The 22,412-nt window shown below is 38.4% G+C and overlaps 1 protein-coding gene across 1 annotated transcript in view; it reads right to left on the minus strand.

The window, feature by feature from the left end:
• Window positions 1-2,955: 2,955 nt before the first annotated feature.
• Window positions 2,956-22,412, minus strand: part of tll1 (tolloid-like 1) — a 68,258-nt gene continuing 48,801 nt past the window's right edge. Inside the window, exons 10-22 of the mRNA XM_056256907.1 lie at window positions 21,988-22,103; window positions 21,684-21,786; window positions 21,456-21,572; window positions 20,331-20,476; window positions 18,804-18,999; window positions 18,584-18,709; window positions 18,065-18,225; window positions 17,764-17,944; window positions 14,243-14,368; window positions 7,170-7,297; window positions 4,696-4,909; window positions 4,073-4,323; window positions 2,956-3,982 (exon numbers count right to left, since the gene is read on the minus strand). Coding sequence (XP_056112882.1) covers window positions 3,848-3,982; window positions 4,073-4,323; window positions 4,696-4,909; window positions 7,170-7,297; window positions 14,243-14,368; window positions 17,764-17,944; window positions 18,065-18,225; window positions 18,584-18,709; window positions 18,804-18,999; window positions 20,331-20,476; window positions 21,456-21,572; window positions 21,684-21,786; window positions 21,988-22,103 — 2,000 coding nt within the window. The 3' untranslated portion in view covers window positions 2,956-3,847. The remainder of the gene's footprint in view (window positions 3,983-4,072; window positions 4,324-4,695; window positions 4,910-7,169; window positions 7,298-14,242; window positions 14,369-17,763; window positions 17,945-18,064; window positions 18,226-18,583; window positions 18,710-18,803; window positions 19,000-20,330; window positions 20,477-21,455; window positions 21,573-21,683; window positions 21,787-21,987; window positions 22,104-22,412) is intronic.

The following is a 22,412-nucleotide window of genomic DNA, read 5'->3' on the forward strand; positions in this document are numbered from 1 at the left end:
CATTATGCGCTCTGTCAAGCGCAGCAGTCAATTCATTCTACATCACTCGCCGATCAAAAAAGGCTTTGGCGGGACACACATTTGCTTTGGCGGCCAAAGCAAATGAATAAGTTGTTGTTATATGGATTCCTTCCTTACAATTCTAACTCATGCTCACATTCCGATGACGTCATCGTCATTATTTTAGCCAAGTTCTTTTCGTGTTTGCCATATATGCTTCACAACCGGTTGAACTGCTGATATCCTGTATCAACTAGTTCAGGCATTCCCCACAACCCCAACTTTCTTGCACGTTTTCCTTGCAGTGATTTTTCTGCATTCCTGCAAGGAAATAAGGAATATGATGTCATGGTCAATTATCCTTTTGAATTAAGATTAAAATAGGACAACATTCAGTTTTTCCTTCAGTTAACATGAAGGAATAAAATAACACTGGCAAGGGTAAAGAATATCATGAGCACTTACACTCAACATTAGCGCTAAACAGTTGGGTGATGATATAAAGTGAATCGATTTAACTTTTTCTATATCATTTCTATATTGCGGAATGCAAATATATCTGTGCAGCTTTTAGTGGGCTTTTAAGTTATTGACACGTTAGAGTAATAAAGATACATGTACAAATTATTAGTAATAAAAAGAGTTATTAAAAATTCAATATGCCAGATAGATTTCAGCCCGAAAGAGATACTTCACTGAATGGCCAGTTTCACATGTCTATTTTAAAAATACAAAATACTGTATTTGTATTAAAAAAAAAAAACATTTCCACGCAGTATTTGGCATTTTATTTTGATACATTTAAATTGAGGTATTTAATTTTTGATTTTAAATTGATTTTCATAATACCCATCTCTGGACTTAAGATGATGGAACTGGAAGTGCTAAAAATGATAAATTCTTTTCAAGCTTTAGGACTCTTTCCTTCTACTTATTGTAAGTTGAGACAATGTTCAGAACTACTGTAAGGAAGCTCAAATATAAGAGAGTTTTGACTTTTCTGTCTACATACAAACATTATACTATATTATCCATCAGCCTTTGAAAAAAAAAAAAACATATTTGTTATCCACGTAAGCACCCACACAAGAACAGAGCAAAGAACACACTGTGTCTAATGTACAAGTAGAGAGGAGGAGAGATTAAGAACAAATGAGACAGCACATTTAATTGACCTGACATGAGTTTAATCACTGTTGAGAGTGAAGAGTCCTCCATCATTAGGCTGATGATGAAACATTTTTTCACATTATCATACGTCATAGTTCATCAAGAGTGGAATCAACAGGAGCTTGGCACATACAGAAATACTCACACAGTCAGAACAGTCACATGACCTGTGACCAATAGATGCACACATACATATGTCACAGTTCACACAGTCTTACTGCTGACTTAAAAGCATTAAGATTAATGTAACATTATTTTGTGTGTGTGTGTGTTTGCACATGATCATATATAAGCATATATGCACATATGTGTGCACGTGTTTGTGTAACTGGACAGAATGGGATCTTTTCAGGTCAGTCCATTTAAGTTTCTTTTTTTAACATAAAGGTTCAAGTTCTTTAATCTTAATATCAAATAAAATATTATAATAATTTGAGGGGAAAAAAACAATTATCTACAGAAACATCATCATGTGCAAGAATGTACATTTTGGTTCTAAGGCAATAATCGTTCCTCCACAACACTAGTGCTGTCAATGCTGTGAGTTAATGTTCTGTCTTGATAAGCAACATTGTTTTAACGTTGCCTCTCCGTTGCACCAACACATTCACTGAATGGCAGGAGCATTGCCTCATGGGACCTGTCGTTTTTTGAGACACTGAATAGCACCTTAAGAATTCCCTTCAACAGCGATTTTTTTTTTTCCAAGCAGGGAAAACTCATCATTGGGGGTATAGCAACTGAGAACGTTCCCTTGCGATGACGAGTCTAGTTTTCATTGAGATTACTTGAGTTTTTCAGCTTCATTGGTCCTGCTCATGGGTTCATTTCCACAATTGGAGAGGACACAGTTCCGTACAGTCTCTTGCGTTAAGTGCATATAAAGCGCACAGGGTGAAGGTGGTTGTAGCCAGTTGTCACAGTTGTAACAGACAAATTATGCAAGGCTTTATAACATTGTTTCCTGTTCACATTATGTTCACTGTTCACTTCTTCAGGAGGCGTTACTAGAAGAGTGAGAAAACCACTGGTTTCTTCAACAGGCAAATAATAGAATTATATATCCTATCAGTTTTCTCTCTCACACACACAAAAACAATTCAAACTCAAACAACTTCACATGGTTTCTGCAATTCATGAGAAGGCCCAAATGAAATCTGCAATTTATTTTTTAACATTTTAAGAAAAAAATCTATAAAATTCTTCAGAATAGAAATAGTATTTAATAAATGAACACACAAGGTGTGGGGGATCTTTGTAAATGTCAATGCATGCAGATTCCTTGTGGGCCTGATCACGAATGAAGCACAACTGGGTCTCATTCACTAACAAATTGTGTGGATTATTTTGAATTTGTACGCACAAGAGAACTTCTCATGAAAAATGAATGCCTAATTCACAACGTGCACACTCATGCGTACACAACCTCATTGTAATGTTAATGAATTTGGAATATTCTAAATGAGCGGCAGGCCAAGGTTAATCGTTTGCATAAAACACGCCAAAACTCCATATAAAGGCGTTCCGATCAAAACCAGTTCAAACACAATAAACACCTTTAAGACACGCATATCTGTGTTGTTATACAGGGAAACCTTGCAGCCCAAACTATATATAATGCAGCTTTTCACTGTATGATGAAATAGATGAGATGTCTATGAATAAAATGTAATCTTAACACAATTACAGTATAAGGCCATCCAGAGCATGTGATTTTTGTTTATGTGTGGTTTAAGTTGATCCTAATTTCTCCCCCCATAAATTTAGAAGAAATTGTAGTATAAATAAAGTTTTTGCTCGCAGATTTCATACACAAACTCGTGTGTGCGCAAGCTTAGTGAATGAGACCCACTGTCTTAAAACGTCTTTGTAGTCATAAACGCTTGCGTTGAATTGCTATGTCCGTCACAGCAGACATAAGCAATGGGCTACATATACTGTATTTAAGTAAGCTTATTGTTGAATAGGGCTACATATTTACTTTTGCACTTTTGATGGAAAGAAAATGGGCTTTGCCATAAAGCTAACAGAATAATTGTAAAATTACAACCACATAATTGTAAAAACATTTGAATGAGTTCAGGCTGGTATTTGAAGGCCTCACTCTCTCTCAAACACATACATCCACACGCGCGCGCGCACGCACACACACACACACACACACACACACACAAACACACACACATTTTAGCTGAGGTACAGTGTGGTGTGGCATTAGCAGCCAAACTGTCCATGCTGTCCAGAGCGACATGCACACACACACACACACTCAAGTTCAATAGCAGTTACTTATATGTCTTATTGTCATTGTCTCTTCGTTTCAGTTATTTTACATGACTATCACTGTCTTATCTGAACAACAGAGAGCCAACAAAAAGTTTTTGTGTGTGAGTGTGTGTTTGTCCAGGGGTCCAGTCAAAGAGCGCAGGACAGCACTCCAGTGGGCAGTGCTATCCCACACATAAGAGCAGCTGATCAGTGTCAAAGGTCAATATGACAGCACTTCCACAGTGGCTGAACATAAAGAGGCAAATCCAATGCAGGAAACCCATCTCGGCAGGGTCTTTGATTGACATAAATCAATCTCAATAGTTTTCTGGAGTCCGTTTCTCCTTGTTGTAGCATTTCATCCCTGTGCTCAGTCTCTCTGGAGTCTCTCTCACCTCTAGGGGAGACGTTACTTGCGTGTGTGTAGCGCCTCCTGGAACTTTGTACTAGTGTAGTGGATGTGGAAGCCTTTCTTACTGATCGTGTCATCAGAGTGGAAATGGATCATCATGGCATCGCCAGCAGAGTAAAGCTCCTCACGAGGCTAAACACAGGAGAGAGGGGTCAGTAGAAGAAATACAACAAGCTGTATAACATAAGAATATATTAAGCTCATAGCACACACAGCTCGTACCCCTGATCCACAAAAGCGTCCCAGTTTGTGCGCTCCGGTGTCGTAGCCATCGTAAAGTTCGATGTAGTCATACCCACAATCGGCCTCCTCCTCTACCTCAAAGGTGGTGAAAGTAAGCTCGATGCCATAACCCGACTCTGCCGTTATGAGCCACTCGCAGTCGGTGTGGCCGGGGTAGTTATTATCCCCAAACTGAGCATGAGAATACAGGTTCTTCTGACGCACCTCTGCTTTCAGCCTCCCACCACACTCTACACACAAACACACACATATATACTGTTAATAATGATCATCATTGATTTACTTAAAATTCTTCACCCCATCAGAAATGGTTCTGTTCACTTCCACTAATGTTATTATACTAATGTCATAATGTTGTAGGCTGTAATAGCTAACAAGTGTCTTTTCTCTTTTCTGTTGACTGTAATAAGCAACAGTAGGAGCTTAGCGGCAAGTCAAATGATAAAAGGCAACACTTCAGGGATTCTAATCAACATGTAATGAAGGATTGATACACTAGAGGGCTCTGTTAAACTGTAAGCATGAAATGAGAATTGCTTCTATGAACACTTGAATCACATCTGATCCAAGTGCTAGACATGCAAATAACCAATGGTAGTTACCAGAGGAGTGAGTGGCCTGAAAGCCTTTCCTCTGCACTGAGGCGTCAGAGATGAATCGCAGGTACATCTTGTTGCCTGTGGAGATGAGCGGTTCTGGAATCTTACTGCCGCACAGACGGCTCAGGATGGGCGTCTTGTCCGAGTCACCGTCAAAGGCCTCCAGGTGATCATACGCGCATTCCTGGTGCTGCTCAATCTCAAACTCATTAAAAGACTAGAAACAGAAGGAGACAACACAGGAAAAATGAAGTCAGACATAATAATTCTAGCCGAACAACAGTAATAAAAGGTTTCTTTTCTTTAACCTCCTCAGCTAAAAGTTGAACACATTTGGCATATTAAAGAAGCAGATACAAATTTTGGGCTGTGACAACCCAATTGTTTATAGAGGGGTGCGGGGATGACATCTAAACCTCACCCCCTTGTTCCCTTGAGATTTTCCTATGGGACCTGCTGTTGAAAGGTTTTTCAATTTATGAGTAAAAAAAAGCCTAGGGTAAACATAACTTGACGATACTTCGTTTTGTTCTACAACGTAAATTGCACACACCCATACCAAAAACATGATTTTTTTAGCAGTTATGTTCATTTTTGAAAACGTACATTTAAAATAAGTAACTAGAGAAGACAGTTTGGGGTGTGAGTGTGTGCAGTTTACGCTGTAGAACAAAACGTCAATTTTGTTTGACATAATTTTACTCATTGAAAACCCCCATTATAAAACCCAATAGAAAAATCTTGAGGGAACCAGCGGCGAATTAGTCCTCTGACGTCATCCCTGCACCACTCTATGTGGTGGTTATAGGAATGGAAATCTCAACTTTCAGTTAAAAGACACAATTGCCTTCTTTTTTTTTTTTTTTTATTGGTCATGCACATTAGCAGGACCATCCTAAAAAATATATTTTTAGTGTGATTTGAGCTAAAGATGCTAAATTTGAATAAACAGAATAAATGTTAAACAATACTTTAATTGCAGTCAGACTGTAACTGTTACTGAAACAAAAACTTTACTGATATGATACAATACTGTACAAAAGTATTGTAAAATGAATACTTCAATTCAGCAAAGATGCAATAAATTGGTCAAAATTGACAGTAAAGATGACATTTACATTGTTACAAATATTTATATTTCAAATAAATGCTTTTCATTTTTCAAGTCATTAAAGAATCCTGAAAATTTCTTCACTAAGCAGCACAACTTTTTACATTGATAAATGTTTTTTGAGATTATTAGAATGATTTCTGAAGGATCGTGTGACACTGGAAATTCGGCTTTGACATCACATGAATAAATTTTGTTTTAAAATGTTTCAAACTATTAATGTTTTACTGTAATTGTAATCAAATAAATGCAGCCTTAGTGACCATAAGATACTTCTTTCAGCAAAATATTTAATAAACAAATATACAAGGGGTGGATATATGAATGATGGGTGTTTCGATTCTACATCTGCAGAGCTTTCTGTAAGTGTAGGTTCTTTGTCGGGCTACATGGAAAATTGCTGCTTGAGGGTGTTGCCTAGATGGCCACTGAGTGGCCTGCCTTAAAAAAACTTAAAACTGGGTTATGTATGTTGAACCATCCGCAAATCCCTGAACCATTGCATGAGATTGAATTACATGTTTTAAAATCATTGTACCTTTTGTGCTCACATTAGCATTACGTAAAAAGCCAGCTGTTGCCGCTACACACAGAGACAGCAATGAAAGCAAAGCCGTGGCGATAAAGTTACTCTACAAATTTATTTTGAGAACTTCAAACGTTAATGTCGAAATGATATATTAATTCTAATGGACCCTAAAACGATCAATCCCCAAAAACACTTGTACCTCCTCCTTTTTGTGACTTCACTTGTGTTCTGAGAGATTAGGGCCATTTAGAATCAGTTTAGGTCTAAACGAAAGACTTAGAAGTCCGATCCAGACAGCAGTGGGAGACACTGAGGTCATCCTTTAAACCCCTGCCATAGCGGTCTGCTAACATATTTGCTTTCACACACTAGTATGTTAAAATCCTAACTGAATTGAAATATGAGCAAGAGGACACAACTGCTCAAGCCTATGAATGAATTATGAATTATTAGATATCTAATTATTAGATATCTTGAATTATTAGATATCTTGGGTTACTTTTTTTTCTTGTGCTTGTTTGTGAGAGTGTGTTTATGTCTACGTGTTGGGGCAGAGAGGTATTTGCATGGCCACGTGTTTGTTTAAGAGGAGATTATACATGTGTGCATTTTAATGAGCATGTGTGAGTGGGAATGTGTGTGATGTGAGATTGTCTTTAAACGTGAGAGGACCACAATGGGATTACATATATGTTTGTGTCTCTGCTCAGGTCAATGATATCTGTGTGCTTGTTTTCTGAGTGTAAAGGTTGAGGAGATGTTTGTTTATAATGTAAAGGTGTGTTTAACAGAAGCAAACATATAGTATTATATTACAGATGTATTATAAAAACTCACAATTTTGACCCGGTGGCCGGGTGTGGAGGTGATGTCCCACGTGCACTCTTTTCTGCTGGGGTACTTGTCAGGCCAGTTGGGACTGCTGATGGTTCCACTCGTGCTGTGGATCTTGTGCTCACACTCAGCTGATAAACAGGTATGGGGTGAAGAGGGTAAAGATCATTAGAAACTGTGATGCAGCACAATAATAACATGTGAGTAATAAAGTTTAGATAACAATGATCCATGAGTACTCCCAGGCAGAATTTTGAGGGAAAATCTTTGGAATTCTGTGAATTCTGATTTAAATAAACCTATCTTTGAAGCATTTTGCTACATCATTTTAGTGTCAAAACCCATAATCTTTTAGCAGCAGCCATACCCTTTTCACATTTCCGGGGTTCTCATACCTGGGTAAACTTCTATATTGGTGAATGGAAACTACAAGAAATATATTTAGCATTCTCTTTGGCTCCAACAGCACATGAAATATCCATGATAGTATTTCTATGACTTTCCAAAAGAGGAAAAAAATATAATGGTCAGAAGAAAGAAAGATGTCAAATTTTCTGTCACTCCCAAACACCCACAAAGCAGCATTAACAATTTTTATTTATTTATTTAATGCAAATATAACACAAAGTATAGTTATAAATGGCAATAGCATTTTTAAATATAAAAAACTGCTACATTTATGATGTTATAAAAGTTAACAAGGGTTGACAAAACACTGTTATGTCACATAACAGTTAACAAAAAGCAATACAATTCTCATTTATGTGACTTCACTTGCTTTTGGAGAGATCTTTGACATCACTTTTCTCCAAATGAAGAGTAGCAACTCAAACTTTAAACTTTGCCCTGGTTGTGAGGTGTGCACATCCCAGAAAGACTATTCCAGAATGCTTAACCTTTAGTATGTTTACCTGGGCTCATAGGTTCACCTGAGACTCACCTTTCTAATGAGCATGAGTAAATCTCTCTTACAGGAGACTAGTCTTCTTTAACCTATCCTCGATCATCCTCACTAGAAAATATTCAAAATATTCCTTTGGAATTTTTGGCAATACGTGTCTGTGAGTGTGCTTATGTGTGTGCACAAGGACAAGGTCAATTGATTACGGCTAGATCCACGCCTTCAGTTAACCTGCTGTGACCCTGAGAAACCAGGTCAGAAAAACATTTTCACCAAAACCCTGCAGAGTGTGTATATGTGTTTTGGAGTGGGTGTTATCCAATACTGTATGAATGAATGAGAACAATCCGACCTGCTGTGGCTTTCTCTGTATTCAAATAAGAGTAGGGGCCGAAATTTTGAGACCAATAGTGAAAATTATTTTATTTTACATGACACATTATGTAGATTGTGAAAAGTTGAATTGATGAATGTGCATGAGTATATATGATTGAGCAGTTTCAGCTCTATGCTGATCGCATTTTACTATTTATTTTAAGCCTTTTGTCTTTTTTGACTCATATTTAGTTTAATGTATACTGTTCTTTTAATTTATTTATTCTTTTCTGTGTTTTGTTTCTTTAACCTTTTTTATCACCATTTTTCATTAATATTTTTATGTAAAGCACTTTGTGTATGAAATATTACTATATAAATGAACTTGCCTTGCCTTATGTCTCCCCTCTGCTTCAGTGACAGAATCACTTGAGCTGCATGAACTTTACAAATGTGTGTAAAATCTGATGATCATCTTATCAGGCATGATTTGAGAATGTTCTAGCGGACAATTTAACCTTTTGTACAAAGGCGTTCACATGGTCAGTCACACAAATATGCTTATTTGAAGATGTTCTGAACTCTAATTGATTCTTCTTCACTTTATATCATAACTGTTATTTTTTATTTTTCTAATCTAATGTGGCATTAGACTTTTGGACCACTGTATCATCTACAGTATTGCCACTATCACACTACACACACACACAAAGACACACAGACACACACACACACAGACACACACACACACACACACACACACACGAGCACTAAGTCTGGATAAGCCTCTATTATTCCCTCTGATAATCAGGTCAGTGTGCATTAGTTAACAAAGGTATTTTCAGTATTTTGCCTCTGGTGGTCACACTCACACATGCACACACACACACACACACACACACACACACACACACACACACACACACACACACACACACTGTTGGTTTGTGCATCGGTTTGAATGTGTATACATAAGGTGACTTGAAAGGAGTTTGAGTGTGTTTCTAGGTCAAACTTTATAAGTGTGTTATATTATTCCATAGGCTATCTACGTTTTGCTCTCTCTCTACACATGACAAAATAATTAATTTTACAGTACCATAATTAAAGGCACAATATACCAGACAGCCCTCTTGACTTTGTTATGATGATATTCTTGTGTAAATAGTAATACACAAGTAATACTTGTATAAGCAACTAGTAAAGCTGGTCTAGTGTTGCTACTGAATACTGATAGACTTTTAAATAGATACACATCTTACACACATACATGCACATGCACAAAGGAAAATGAAAACAGAAGCAGGATTATGACTTTGAAGCTTTGTGAAACTCCAGATGTTTAAAATTAGAGTCAGTGATCTAGCCTTGAAGAGACTATAAAGACTGAGAGTGTGTGTGTGTGTGTGTGTGTGTGTGTGTGTGTGTGTGTGTGTGTGTGTGTGTGTGTGTGTGTGTGTGTGTGTGTGTGTCTGTGTGTGTATTCCAGGATGCCGCTGGTTTAACTTCTTGACCCTGACTCTGGAGCTTAAAGGGTAATATCTCTATCCTCCTCTCCTCAGGTCGAACTGTTTTTCTTTTCAAAGAGAAACACACACACTGCTTTAAACTTTCCAAAGCCCACAAAAATGTTAAAAGGCCTGCAGGGCAGAGCTGCACTGGAGGTTGACAGTGCTTGTATGAAAGGCGAGGTTTAGTGGGAGACACTGTTTGACTATAACAGACCATCTAAATGCTTCAACATGTGTTGAAGATCTGGAGGACAACTGTTTCAAAGTTTACTTTAATGCTTTAAGTTCAGTCACCTCATTTATTGTATTTATAATGCAGCTCTAATTATTGATAGCACATTTGTTATTTTATTTTTATTACAAAAGTTTTGTCTGTCATCATTTTACCTGACCTTACTCTCACTGTATAAACAGGGTAGTTTGCTTCTATGCCTTTAAGACCTGGCCTCTTCGCATGTAAAAATGATCATCCATGCTTTGTTGTGTACTCCAGTGTATCGGCTTCAGTGTAGTTTTTATTTATACAATAACTGCCCCATCCTTCATAACAAAGTTACTTAAAAGCCTGCAAAGAATCAATGTTGAAATGTGCTACAACTGTTAAAGCTGCAGTCTGTTTTCCTCTTTGTTGCCATCTCTGTTCGAAATCTGCAATTGCAGTTATTTGCGGAATTATCAACTTTACGCGGGTTGTGCCTCGGCACGGCACTGCGCGGATGAATCCAATGTTTTGAGGAGAATGTGTGGCTGTCAGTCACCGCACCGGTGTGGATACTGTCATTCGGAATCACAGATTCTACTTTTTGGAAGTATGACCAACATAAGAATTTTCACCGGAAAATCTAATCTGAACAAGCAAGTAACATCCACTTTTGTTCTGACCAACTAAGGGAGAAAAAGCATTGCAGTAAATCGCGCTGATTAAATCTAACGATCGCTTATCATATCACGTCAAACCGTGCAAATTATACTTTGTTCCCAAATTATTAATGTTGTTAACAACATCAGTATTGCGTGACTCCATTTAATGCCCTTCCGATATTTATCCTTGTTTTCGCATGGGCCCGGTTGCAGTCTCTTTTTTTCTGTAGCCACTCCGAAGTCTGAAGTCTTTTGCATTTTACAACGGGTGAATCTCCAGTTGTCACTGGTGATTGTTGTTTGAACCTTTCTGGATCCGCCATCAAATTGATAAGTTTAATGATATCAAGTGCTGTGAGAAAAGGCTATAAATCTCCACCTCCAACATCCTCATACACAATATAGCCTACTAGCCGAGACTCCTTCTTTATGTGTACAGATGTGACGTAATGACGCAAACACATGCTCGAATTTCCCCCGGAAATCCACCAGTACCACTGGATTTAAAAACATTATTACAAGCTTACCGTTTTGAATCGAGCTAAGGCAAGCAAATAGTTTGCTCAAAATTTATTTTGGATCATTTTTAACCCAAAAAAGTAACGGAATGCAGCTTTAAGTTTGTCACAGTGGTGTTTGGGTTAGTTTGTTTTCATTTGGACTTGTCTGCTTGTATTCACGTCACGTGTCATCTTCACTGTCATTATCAGTTCAGCTGTATCACCCGTGTTTAGTCAATCATCGTCATCTGTATCACCTGTGTTCCGTTAATCAGTGTCATCTGTGTTTGCATTTAAGTTCTGTCTGTTCAGTCAGTCTTTGTCTGATCTCCGTTGTATTTAGTGAGTGTTGCTGCCTGTTCTGCTGTCCTGTATATTACACTCATTAAACCTCAGTGTTGGAAAAGATACCTTCATCTTCTTCTGTCTTCCTGCAACCACCCGTGACAAAGGTCAGATTGAAGGTCGTTCATTAAAAAGGGTCCTGTACAGGGCTGGACAGTGCGACATATATCTACGAAAAGATTGGTCTGTGCGATGAATAAATGTACCACTGTAGCACACGTGTGATACAGTTTTGTAAACTCCGTTACTTGTGTTTGTTTTCAGACATGATAACAGTCGTTTTATAGACTTCTGCTTATGCGATATCACGATTTTTGATCGTGGATGATTTAATGTCTCCACGATCTGCTTTTGAAGAAATATGCTAGTATCGCGCTACAGCACACATTCTATCAGCTGCAGTTCTGGCGCCTCAAGCTTGGTTTATACTCGCCGCGTCCGCACGAGCGTGAAGGTGCGCAAGGGCCCATTTCGCTTGGCGGTGTGCACTGCAGATTTTGTAACTGCGCGCGTGGCTCCGCTTCTGAAGATGCACGACTTCGAGCCGAATCTGGCCGAGCACAGGGACGGACTGGGACTAAAAAACGGCCCTGGACTTTGACTAGGCCCGGCCCAAAGCAATCGGTGCGCGGAAACTCGACAACAACAACAATAACGCCTGCCATGAGTGTCACTTTAACTGTGGCACATGATACTATACCATCCAAATTATAGCTAACAGCATATTATACAATCTATTCCATTCTGTCTTAAAATGAATTTATTACTTAATAATCTTAATTAGTTTATGCAGTAATTAATCTTAGCTACTGCGCAAATAATAATACCACATCTAAATGAAAATACACCATTACAAATGTAACTTCTGTATTCAAAATCTTCAAAGTTTGTAAGCATTAACTGTAACATTACCAACATTTTTAAAAGTAAAAGCACAACATATTTCTTAATATTAGCAACTGCATGTGGCATTTTACAGCTAAAATGTTGAAGTTTAGCTGTTTTAACTACTGTAATCATTAAAAATGTAGCAAGCTGAATATCACTTCCTAACATCATCCCTAGCAAGTAACTTGCAAAGTAATTTCTGATTAATTCGGTTCGGGAGTAGTAGAGATAAAAGCCCGCCCGCACTGACAATTGATTGGTTGGGTCCTTACATGCGCTTCCTGAGGGACACGCGCACACTAGCACACACGCGCACACACGCAATCTCTCGCTCCCTCTCTCTCTGCCGTGCACGCGCTACGCATGCGCGCTCTTGCTCGCTCTAGATTCCGGGAGATTTTAACTAATTTGCGGACATCAGGGAGCCGCTATCAATATGCGGGAGACTTGGGATGTGTGTGGCGGCTGGTGGGCCGGCCCGCCGGCCGTCCTGGAGTACCGGCCGTTCTGTGATTCTCCAGATCACACAGATGGCCAGTCCGCCCCTGGCCGAGCATATACGTCTCATCACACCGGCACCCAGAGTAGTTGCTTAAATTTACAAAATGAGCCTACAATAACAGACAAAAGCCCTTTTTAATTATGTTCCATGTTTTATAAAAAAAATTCTCGAAACTAAATGAAAATGTTTAGTGAAATTAGAAAATATGCAAGTTATTGTTACTTTAGTTGTATAGGCTATGTTCTCAAATTCTTTTCTTTTTTTTCTAATAATCTAATAGTAATAATCTCAATCTCAAGGTTTACTGCTAACAATCTCAAGGTTTACTGCTTTACACGATTCTTTTGTAGTGTGGTTTTTGTGAAGTGTACTAAAATAAACATTCCCCTGTGTACCTTTCTTCTTCTCACCGCTGATTCCTGGTGGTTTAGAGGGCAATTACTCAGTCGCCGCCTGTCGTTTCAAAGAATAGTACAACGGCGAGCGCGTCAAGTATAAACGCCTCGTCCGTTTGGGGAGGTGCGCGTACAGGCAGCGGAGGCTCGCGCTGCGGAGCCAGGCGAAAGTATAAACAAGGCTTAAGTCCCAATACTGTAAAACTCGACGTACATTCACATCACATGTTAATTCAGCGGTAGAGTTACACTCACAGGACACTGCACTTATTCGCAATCACAAAAGTTAATTATTTGCTCATGCTTTAAAGCTTTGTCGGGTAAACATTTCATTGGCATTCTGTTCTGACATGATGCACTTTTCTGAGTGCGTACGGTACGCCCGAAGCGCGCGCGCATTGTCAAATAGCGCCAAACTGGACTTTATCTTTCGCGTCTGATTTTTGTTGGGTCAGACCCATCTGCTAGCGATGGGGGGCCGAGACTGAGAGAGCTACATGGAAAAATATGCACCAAACAAGCCACTTTGAAATGTTGCTGTTTTCATGAATACAAAAGTTGGGTGACCCTACCCCTAGACTAAAAAAAGTTGGATGACCCTCCCCCCAACAAAGAATAAAAAGACATGACCCTCCCCTATTTTCCTCCGGTGGTCCATTCCATGAATACCGAACGGTCTCTTACTCTGCATCTTAAATGCAGAGGGTTTTTTTTCTTGTTTGTGGGTTTTTGCTCGTCTTCAGCAGAATGTAGTATAAACCAACATGCTTACACATGCTAGATGTGCCACTGCCAGATGACTACCCTCACTTATCCTCTTCTAGCCACTATTATTCTTTTGCGAGTGCCTGTACATACCTTCCTTGCAGTCGTGTTTGTTCTCATGCAGAATAAAGCCGTTGCGGCACTGGCACACATAGCTGCCAATAGTGTTGATACACTCATGCTGGCATCCACCGTTATCCTTTGAACATTCATCTTTATCTGTAACAGAAAAATAAGAGTGACGAACAGTGAGATCCAACCAGATGCTTTTGATTTCTCATCTTATTTTTATATCCTTTGAGACATTTTGAAATCTGCATGAGAGATGATGGCCTGGGATTGTTGAGAGAAATATAACTCTTCAGTGTAATAAATTTTAACATCAGGATTTAGATTTTTCTGTAAAGAGTAATTGCATTGAGTGATGAATAATAAATAAGTGTCTATATTAGTTAAATAACCAAAAGAGATGGAAGAAAATCTTAAAAATAACAGGGAGAAGACCAAATAATGGGTAAATTCACAGTAATGTCACTTTTATCTGTGATATTTCAATACAGAAATCGGCATCTTATTCGCTAACCACCCAAAATCAATTTAACCACATGCTAAATGCACTGAAACAAGGCAGCACCATATTTAAATTAAGCCACTGGCATTTTTCTAGCACAAACACTCCTTTAGTTAAGTGGGCACAAAAAACAACTCTCTTGCAAATAAACTGATGTATAATTGTGCACAAATGCCCCATTTAAAACTGAGAAGACAGGAGAGAATCATACTGTATGTTGTTGAGGAAGTGCTAAGCGATTAAGAAAAACTGATGGCATATTTAGTCTGTGTATCTTAGGTGTAAACTAAATGTGTCACTTAAAGGGTTAGTTCACCCAAAAATGAACATTCTGTCATTAATTACTCACCCTCATGTCATTCCAAACTCGTAAGACTTTCGTTCATCTTTGGAACACAAATGAAGATCTTTTTAATGAAATCTGAGAGATTTCTGACCAATTTGACCCTTCAAAAAATCCATTAAAAGATCGTAAAATGAATCCATATGAATTGAGCGGTTTAGTCCAAATTTTCTGAAGAGACATGGTTGATTAAGATGGATTCCTTTTACGATCTCTTTACGAACATTTTAAAGCGACAAAGTGGTAGTTGCATAGCTGTCAATGGAAGGACAGAAATCTCTCAGATTTCATTTAAAATATCTTCATTTGTGTATCAAAGATTAATAAAGTCTTATGGGTTTGGAATGAGATGAGGATGAGTAATTTGTGCATTTTTTTTTCATTTTTGGGTCAATGATTCCTTATGTTTTTTTCCGCCCATTGTGCATCTATAAGCCGCAGCGTCCCATGAGTCAAAAGCTGTTATTTCCATGGAAGTCTCAGTTTAGCTAATTATCACACTTCAACCACTGCTCAAAACCACCAGCATAATCATCAAACCGAATGCATAACAGATGGAGAGAGAGCTAAAGAGACCCAAGCCCTTGTTGGTCACCACACATTTTTCTTAATTAATGCTGTTTTCAAGCATGTATTTTGTCTTGAACAATGTCCTGTTGTTTTATTGTGCGAAGTGAGTATAGTTCCCTTTCTGGAAAAAATATTCTTATTTTTCCTATGAAATGAATACTTAATCATAAAATTCCACAGCGGAAGAGATAAGAGTGTGCTGTACGTGTCTCACAAAAATCAACCCTACTCTAAAAAATAATTTTACAGGTCAAGCGTATCAGAATCTTGCTTTCTTTCCTGTGCATATACAAGAAATGAATCCCCTCTTTCACTGTTTCCAGTTCGGCGCTCTCTTTCGGCTCAGCACACACTCACACAGATCAGGAGCGTGAGGGAGAGCTCTGGGGACCTCCCTAAGTCTGCCGGCACTGGGCCAGCAAAAATCCAACCTCACAGACTTCCAGACAATGAGAATCATGCTATTATAACTCATTGAGAATTGAGATTATTCTCTCTCCCACTCACACACATTACATACACAGTGGGACTCATTTACCATGTGTTTGCCCTAAACATTCATTTGTGCATTCCATTTATACAGTACAAATCCACCAAGAAGAGTCAAATACAAACAGATGACTCAAAAAGTGGCAGACCCTGCTTATACTTCAGCTTAAAGTAATAAGCTGTGTTTTTTTTTAAAAAAAAACATGAAAACTAGCAAGTCAGAAAAATGTATATTTCTTATGCATTCGGGTTTATTAGATTGACTGGGTTTCAGAAAAGGTTGTATGGTTGAAAGTAGGGATGAGGGCAAAACGAATAAAATCCCTTACAGCACCTTTAACTATACATAGAATATAATATTAATCCTAATAAAATGTAAATAATAAACAAATTATTAAAATGTCAAAAAAGTGGGTTGATTTGAAAAAGGAGGGACACACATTAAACTGGGGGTCTTTGACAACAATAAGAAACTACACTTTTTAAATTTTAATGTTGCTATGCCCAACAAAGACGGATCTAGTTTGTTTATCTGGTTCATCTTCTTGAATCAGAAAATCTCTCTTTCTCTTTGTAACTTTGCCAACCAATTCGAGTCCTTTCATATCTTCTAGTTCTCATGGGTGTGAGATTATGAAATAATAATAAAAACAGGGATTCACTGCATGGGGGAGGAAATGAACACAGCTGATATTCTTGTTTCATGAAGCTGACTGGACTATTCATCTATTATCAGCAGATATTAAAAGTATATTTGTACACAAACTCACATCTTATTTTCTCCTGTATAGTCTATAATGCATATAAGCACTATGAGATTATAATACTGTCATTTATAATAAGTTTGTGAGCTCTAGTCAGACAAACGGAATCATGTTAATAGTACAAATGGTTGCAAATAATATTTAACCATTTGTAAAAAGTTGCACCACCTTCTTATGCGTATATTGCATGAACATGCGTGTTCAACAAATGCTGCTGACCCAAAAGGCTGGGACATTTGTTGCCATAGAGACAGAGCCCAGTGTCCAATAACATGAATGGATTCTTAAAGGCACCTCAGACATGAGGGCAAATCCATTCCCAATCAGGGGAGAGAAGGCTGTACCTGAAACACGCCTTGACATGACCTGCTGGCCAATCATATCTGGCACATCATTATCAACGTCCTGGCAGGACAAAAATATAAAGAGTCTCTCTTTGCAGTGAGCAGGCCTGTCTGTGGAAAAGAATGCCCTGATTCACACACATTTGAAGTTTTCATTTTACAAATTACATTGTCAGCGCACATTAAAATGTCTAAGATTACAGACATTTCCAGATGTTACTTACTCCAAAACATCTACATTTCAAGTGGCAATCAAACATCGAAACAGGTCAGAAACACAATTATGCTAAAGCCAAGGCTTCAGTGTTTGGATTAATACTTTTGTACAGTCTGTTCCAACAATGAAAGTTTCTAACCAAACCCACAGAACTTCTCACGATACAGTCGCATGAGAGAGAGGGCCTTTCAAAGGCTTTCAAAATCTACACTATGAAATTCATATATACAAGCGAGCTTGGATGGAGGTGTCAAAACATAGCTAAAGACTTTCAAATCTCAATTTCAAATGAAAAGCGCTGGCATGGTGGTCTTACCGGAGAAGAAATGAGCTTTGAAGCCTTTCTTGGACACTGTGTTGTCTGATTTGAACTCGATTCGCATGTTGTTGTACTGGGAGGTGATGACCTCTGGAACCTCTGTTCCGCAGTATTTCCCATGAAGCTTTGAGTCAGATGACAAGCCGCTCCGCACCTCAACATAGTCATACTTACACACCTGCACATATAAAATAGAGAAATAATACACCGATAAACATCCATCCTTCTTTCTACCTACATAAAACAATATGCACTCTGCCACACTGGCGCACACACACACACACACATAGTCTCTCACCTCATTTCCCTCAAGTTCAAAGGCTTCAAACTGCATGGATATGCGGTACTGAGTGGGGGCAACCACTTGCCACACACAGTTCTTATTGGGAGGATATTCCTTAGGCCAACCTGGGGTGGTGATTGTGCCGTTCAACTTAGTCAGCAAGCCACCACATGCAGCTGAAAGAGAAAAAGAGTGAGAACAAAGTTTTAAAAACACAAAAGTGAAATATTCTGTTTTCAGTTCTCTCGCAGTAAACAGACTAATAAGCATTTAATTAAATATAAACTATAGTACAGCTCTTTGATGGTTTTTGTGTTATTTTAGAGTTGTTGCCGCAACTACTTTTTTAATGACAGAAATCATGTGGTTTCTGAGTGTAGCCAAATTGCTGTTTGTTCTTGTTGTTTTCCTGTTGACTGCGGATGTTTTCCTGAACTGTTTAGTTTGGCATGAACATCCGCTGAGCGTGTTTGAGTCAAGCAGACGGAAGCACCTGTGTGCAGTGCGTGGACACACAAACACACACTTTCTTACCTTCACAGCTCTTCTTGTCAGGGGCCAGTTCGTATCCAGGATCACAGGCACATTTGAAGCTTCCTAATGTGTTAACACATCTCTGTTCACAGCCGCCATTATCTGGCTTCAGACACTCGTCTTCCTCTGTTTTAATGACACACACAGAGTGACATCAGTTGAATGGACAAGGGCCAACAAATCAGCTTCTGATAGAACTGTTTTGTACATGTGTGTGTACCTTTGAAGAAGTTTGCAGCGAAGCCTGCTTTATTTACAGTCCCATCAGAGACAAATTTCATCCAGAGGGTGTTGGAGGTGGAACGGATATCTTCAGGTTTATCGTAGCCGCAGAATCGACCAATCAGAGGGCTGTTCTCAGACAAACCGTCTCTAACCTCAAGATAGTCATATGCACAGCTGTCATGTCGCTCGATCTGCACAAACACAGGGACAATACAGTATGTGTTAAAGGTGACATATCATGAAAATCAGATTTTTTTCGTTTTTAAGTGCTATAATTGGGTCCCCTGTGCATCTACCAACCCAGAAAACGTGAAAAGTGACAACCCAGTAACTTTGTTTTAGTAAGCCTTTCTCTGCAAGCATGTCAAAAAATAAGCCGATCAGTTTTCGCTCTCCTTCTGACGTAGGAAGGGGATCTTATCATAATATTACCGGCCCTTAATCTCCACGTTTCAACCCACGGCACTGCCATTTGTTTTCGCAAGCGACAACAGTGTAACCAGTTCAAACGCAATGGCAAAAGTTCGAGCAAAGCATGCAAACTGTTCTGTCGTTGGCTGCACAGACGAGCACATAATACTATTTAGAGTCCCAGCCTCAGATGAGACAAGAGAGCAGTGGATTCATTTAATTTCAACACTAACCATTCAGAAACGTCCAGGTGCGTCTAAAAGTTGCAACCTCTTCTGAGTCTCTCTGTAAGGCTGCACTCCGCTACTGGTTATTTCTGAGATTTTGGATGAGTGAAATTTGCATGTTTTGTTATTGTTTGTATCCGAAGCTCGTGTAAAGGATCGGTCGTCTTCTGAATGGGGGCGGGGAGCCGCAACTCAACTTTGACAAGCTATAATGAATGATCTGGGGGTTATTTTGAGCTGAAATTTCACAAACACATTCTGGGGACACCATAGATTTATATTACATCTTGTGAAAAGGGGCATAATATGTCACCTTTAATGGCATTAGAGTTTATATGGCACCTTACAGTAGGTGTCAGTGCCTAGGAAACCAATCCAATAAAAACAGGATCTCAGGCGTCTCTGTGTATATAATATGCCAGGCTCTCAGGTCTTGTACACGTCCTGTTCTTTATACATAGACTGTATACGTGCAAAAGAAAGTGTGAATGTCTGTATGCAAAGGGAGAGAGTGTGTTTTCGTTTCCTCTGAACAATTCAACACCTTTGACCTACTGACACACACAATGGTGCGCATACATACTTATGACTTGTAACAACATTCTGACATTTTAATGTAAATAATCAAACATGCCTGTGTCTTTTGGCCTCACACATCTGCAGTCTTACAGGAAAATCACCTTGACAATGTCTATTTGTGTGTATATCATAAGCATAAACTAAACAGCCCACATGTCTCTCCTCTTTTCATCTCCTTCTCAAAATGAAAAGACAAAGGAAAAGGAAAAGGAGGAGAATGAAAGAGGAATGCTAAAGTGAAAATAGTACTTGACTGGAAATACATGAACAGAAAACAGCCAAAAAAGAGGAGACAACAACCTCACCTCAAAGACTTGAAAGCTCAAGCCCACGCTGTAGCCCTCGGACACTGTGATCCTCCACACACATTCCTTAGATGGACGGTAGTCATCTGGATAGTTTGGAGACTGAATCTGTCCAGAGTCCTTACTGATCTCCCCTCCGCATATTGCTACCGGACACAAAAACAGATTGGGAAAATAATATTTTTAATTTGTCATCAGAAATATTTATGCCATTTTCACTGTCTAAACAATATTATTTATTCAAATAATATTTTAATATTATTTATTTAAACAATTTGCAATGCTATTTCTTAAAATAATATTTGTTAATGTTATACTATTTTTTCTATGTTATTGTTTTGTAATACTAGTTTTAAAAAGATACAAAGTTGAAGCTGATGTCATTTGAATTATTAAAATATTTTTATATTTATATATTTAAAAAATCAGCTACAAGTGATCTATTTGTAGGTTGATTTGACCAATGGAAGATGGCAGATACCGATGGAAGTATTTTGAAAATACGTTTGAAAGCAGTCATTCGTTTTGCAATCCTGTTTTTGTGTCTATAATGCTGCACACATCACTGTTAAAACTTTAAATTGCAATGAACAAGAAACTGCTTCATAATAATTCACACACACTAGGGGTGACGCAATATACCGTGTTGACGATAACCTTGATAAATAAATAAAAATGATATACTGATATAATATTAATACTACACATATGATAATATCATAAGAAATCCAGCACCATTTGGTTGACACTGTCCATCCTAATAGTTGACAGTATTGCACCTTAATGCTGGTTTCCACCCATTATACAACAGAAAACAAAGAAAGAAGATTTTTATCGATTCTGTAAAAAAGAACATGTATTAGACAAGATAAGTCTGCAGCCAATCAACAGTAAGTTCTTTTGTACAATTTTGTACAGTTGTGCTTACAAAATGTCTCTCTGCCTGCCTACACTTGTATTTTGAGTGTGATTCATTAGCCAAAAAAAGAAAAGTACACAAAAGCATTTTTTTTTTTCTATGGACATGGCTATAATATTTTTTATCACAAATTCTTTAGGACAAAATAACCGTGTAGTGAAAATCTGATACTATGACAGCCCTAACACACACACACACACACACACCTTCATAGACTGCTGCAAATCCCTTTCCAACCCAATTGCTGCTACTGCGGAACTCAATCCACATCCGACTGTCTGTGGAGACCAAAACTTCTGGAATTTTATCACCACAGAAACGACCTGCACAGATACACACAAGTAATAGTTCCCTCATAAGCATCCATTGGTGATTCATATGATTGCTTAATAAATTCCAGATTATTCCTGGTGAGTCCACTAGTATGTATGTACCCAGCAATGGCGCTTTCCTCCAGTATCCATCACGAACCTCTATGTAGTCGTACCAGCACAGGCTGCTCTTGTAGAGGTCCATAGTGGTGAAGTTTAACACTATCTGAAATGGGCAGCACACATGCAGCTGTCAAATACGTCAAACTTCACACACTGGATCAAAGTTCTATATTTACAACCTCATAGTGAAGACAATTACAGGGGGGGAAAAAGGATTGAAAATCACAGATACAGATGACTGTGGAACAGTTCAGTGTAATGAACCTTTGTAAAGTCACACACTTAACACACAGAGGTGTCTTACCTTCTCCCCAGGTGTGACGGAGATCCTCCATACACAGTGTGTATATGACGGGTACCCATTAGGATATCCTGGAGATGATAAATTCCCCACTGAGTCCTGTAGTGTTTCACCACATGCTGGAAAGAGACCAGCACAATAACATGATTAATGAGTGTACATACAGGAAAACTGTTTTGCATAACATTTGAGTATTTGAACATTTCCACTTATTATAAAAAACTTGAATGCATAACTTTAATTAGACGTTAATTCAGTAGTCGCTCTGAAAGATTCAGTGAATGATTCATTAGACGGATTCAAACTGATTATCGAGTCTTTTTGACCAATTACTTAAAAGAACCGACTCAAATAATTCACTCATTAATCAGACTACCCTGGATGTTTATTTGTATGTGTTTTTTTTTTCATGCAGCCGGGAAGACAAC

This window comes from Rhinichthys klamathensis, unplaced genomic scaffold (assembly GCF_029890125.1).
Source record: "Rhinichthys klamathensis goyatoka isolate OS25496 unplaced genomic scaffold, OSU_Roscu_1.1 h1tg000133l_1, whole genome shotgun sequence".
NCBI classification, from domain to species: domain Eukaryota; kingdom Metazoa; phylum Chordata; class Actinopteri; order Cypriniformes; family Leuciscidae; genus Rhinichthys; species Rhinichthys klamathensis.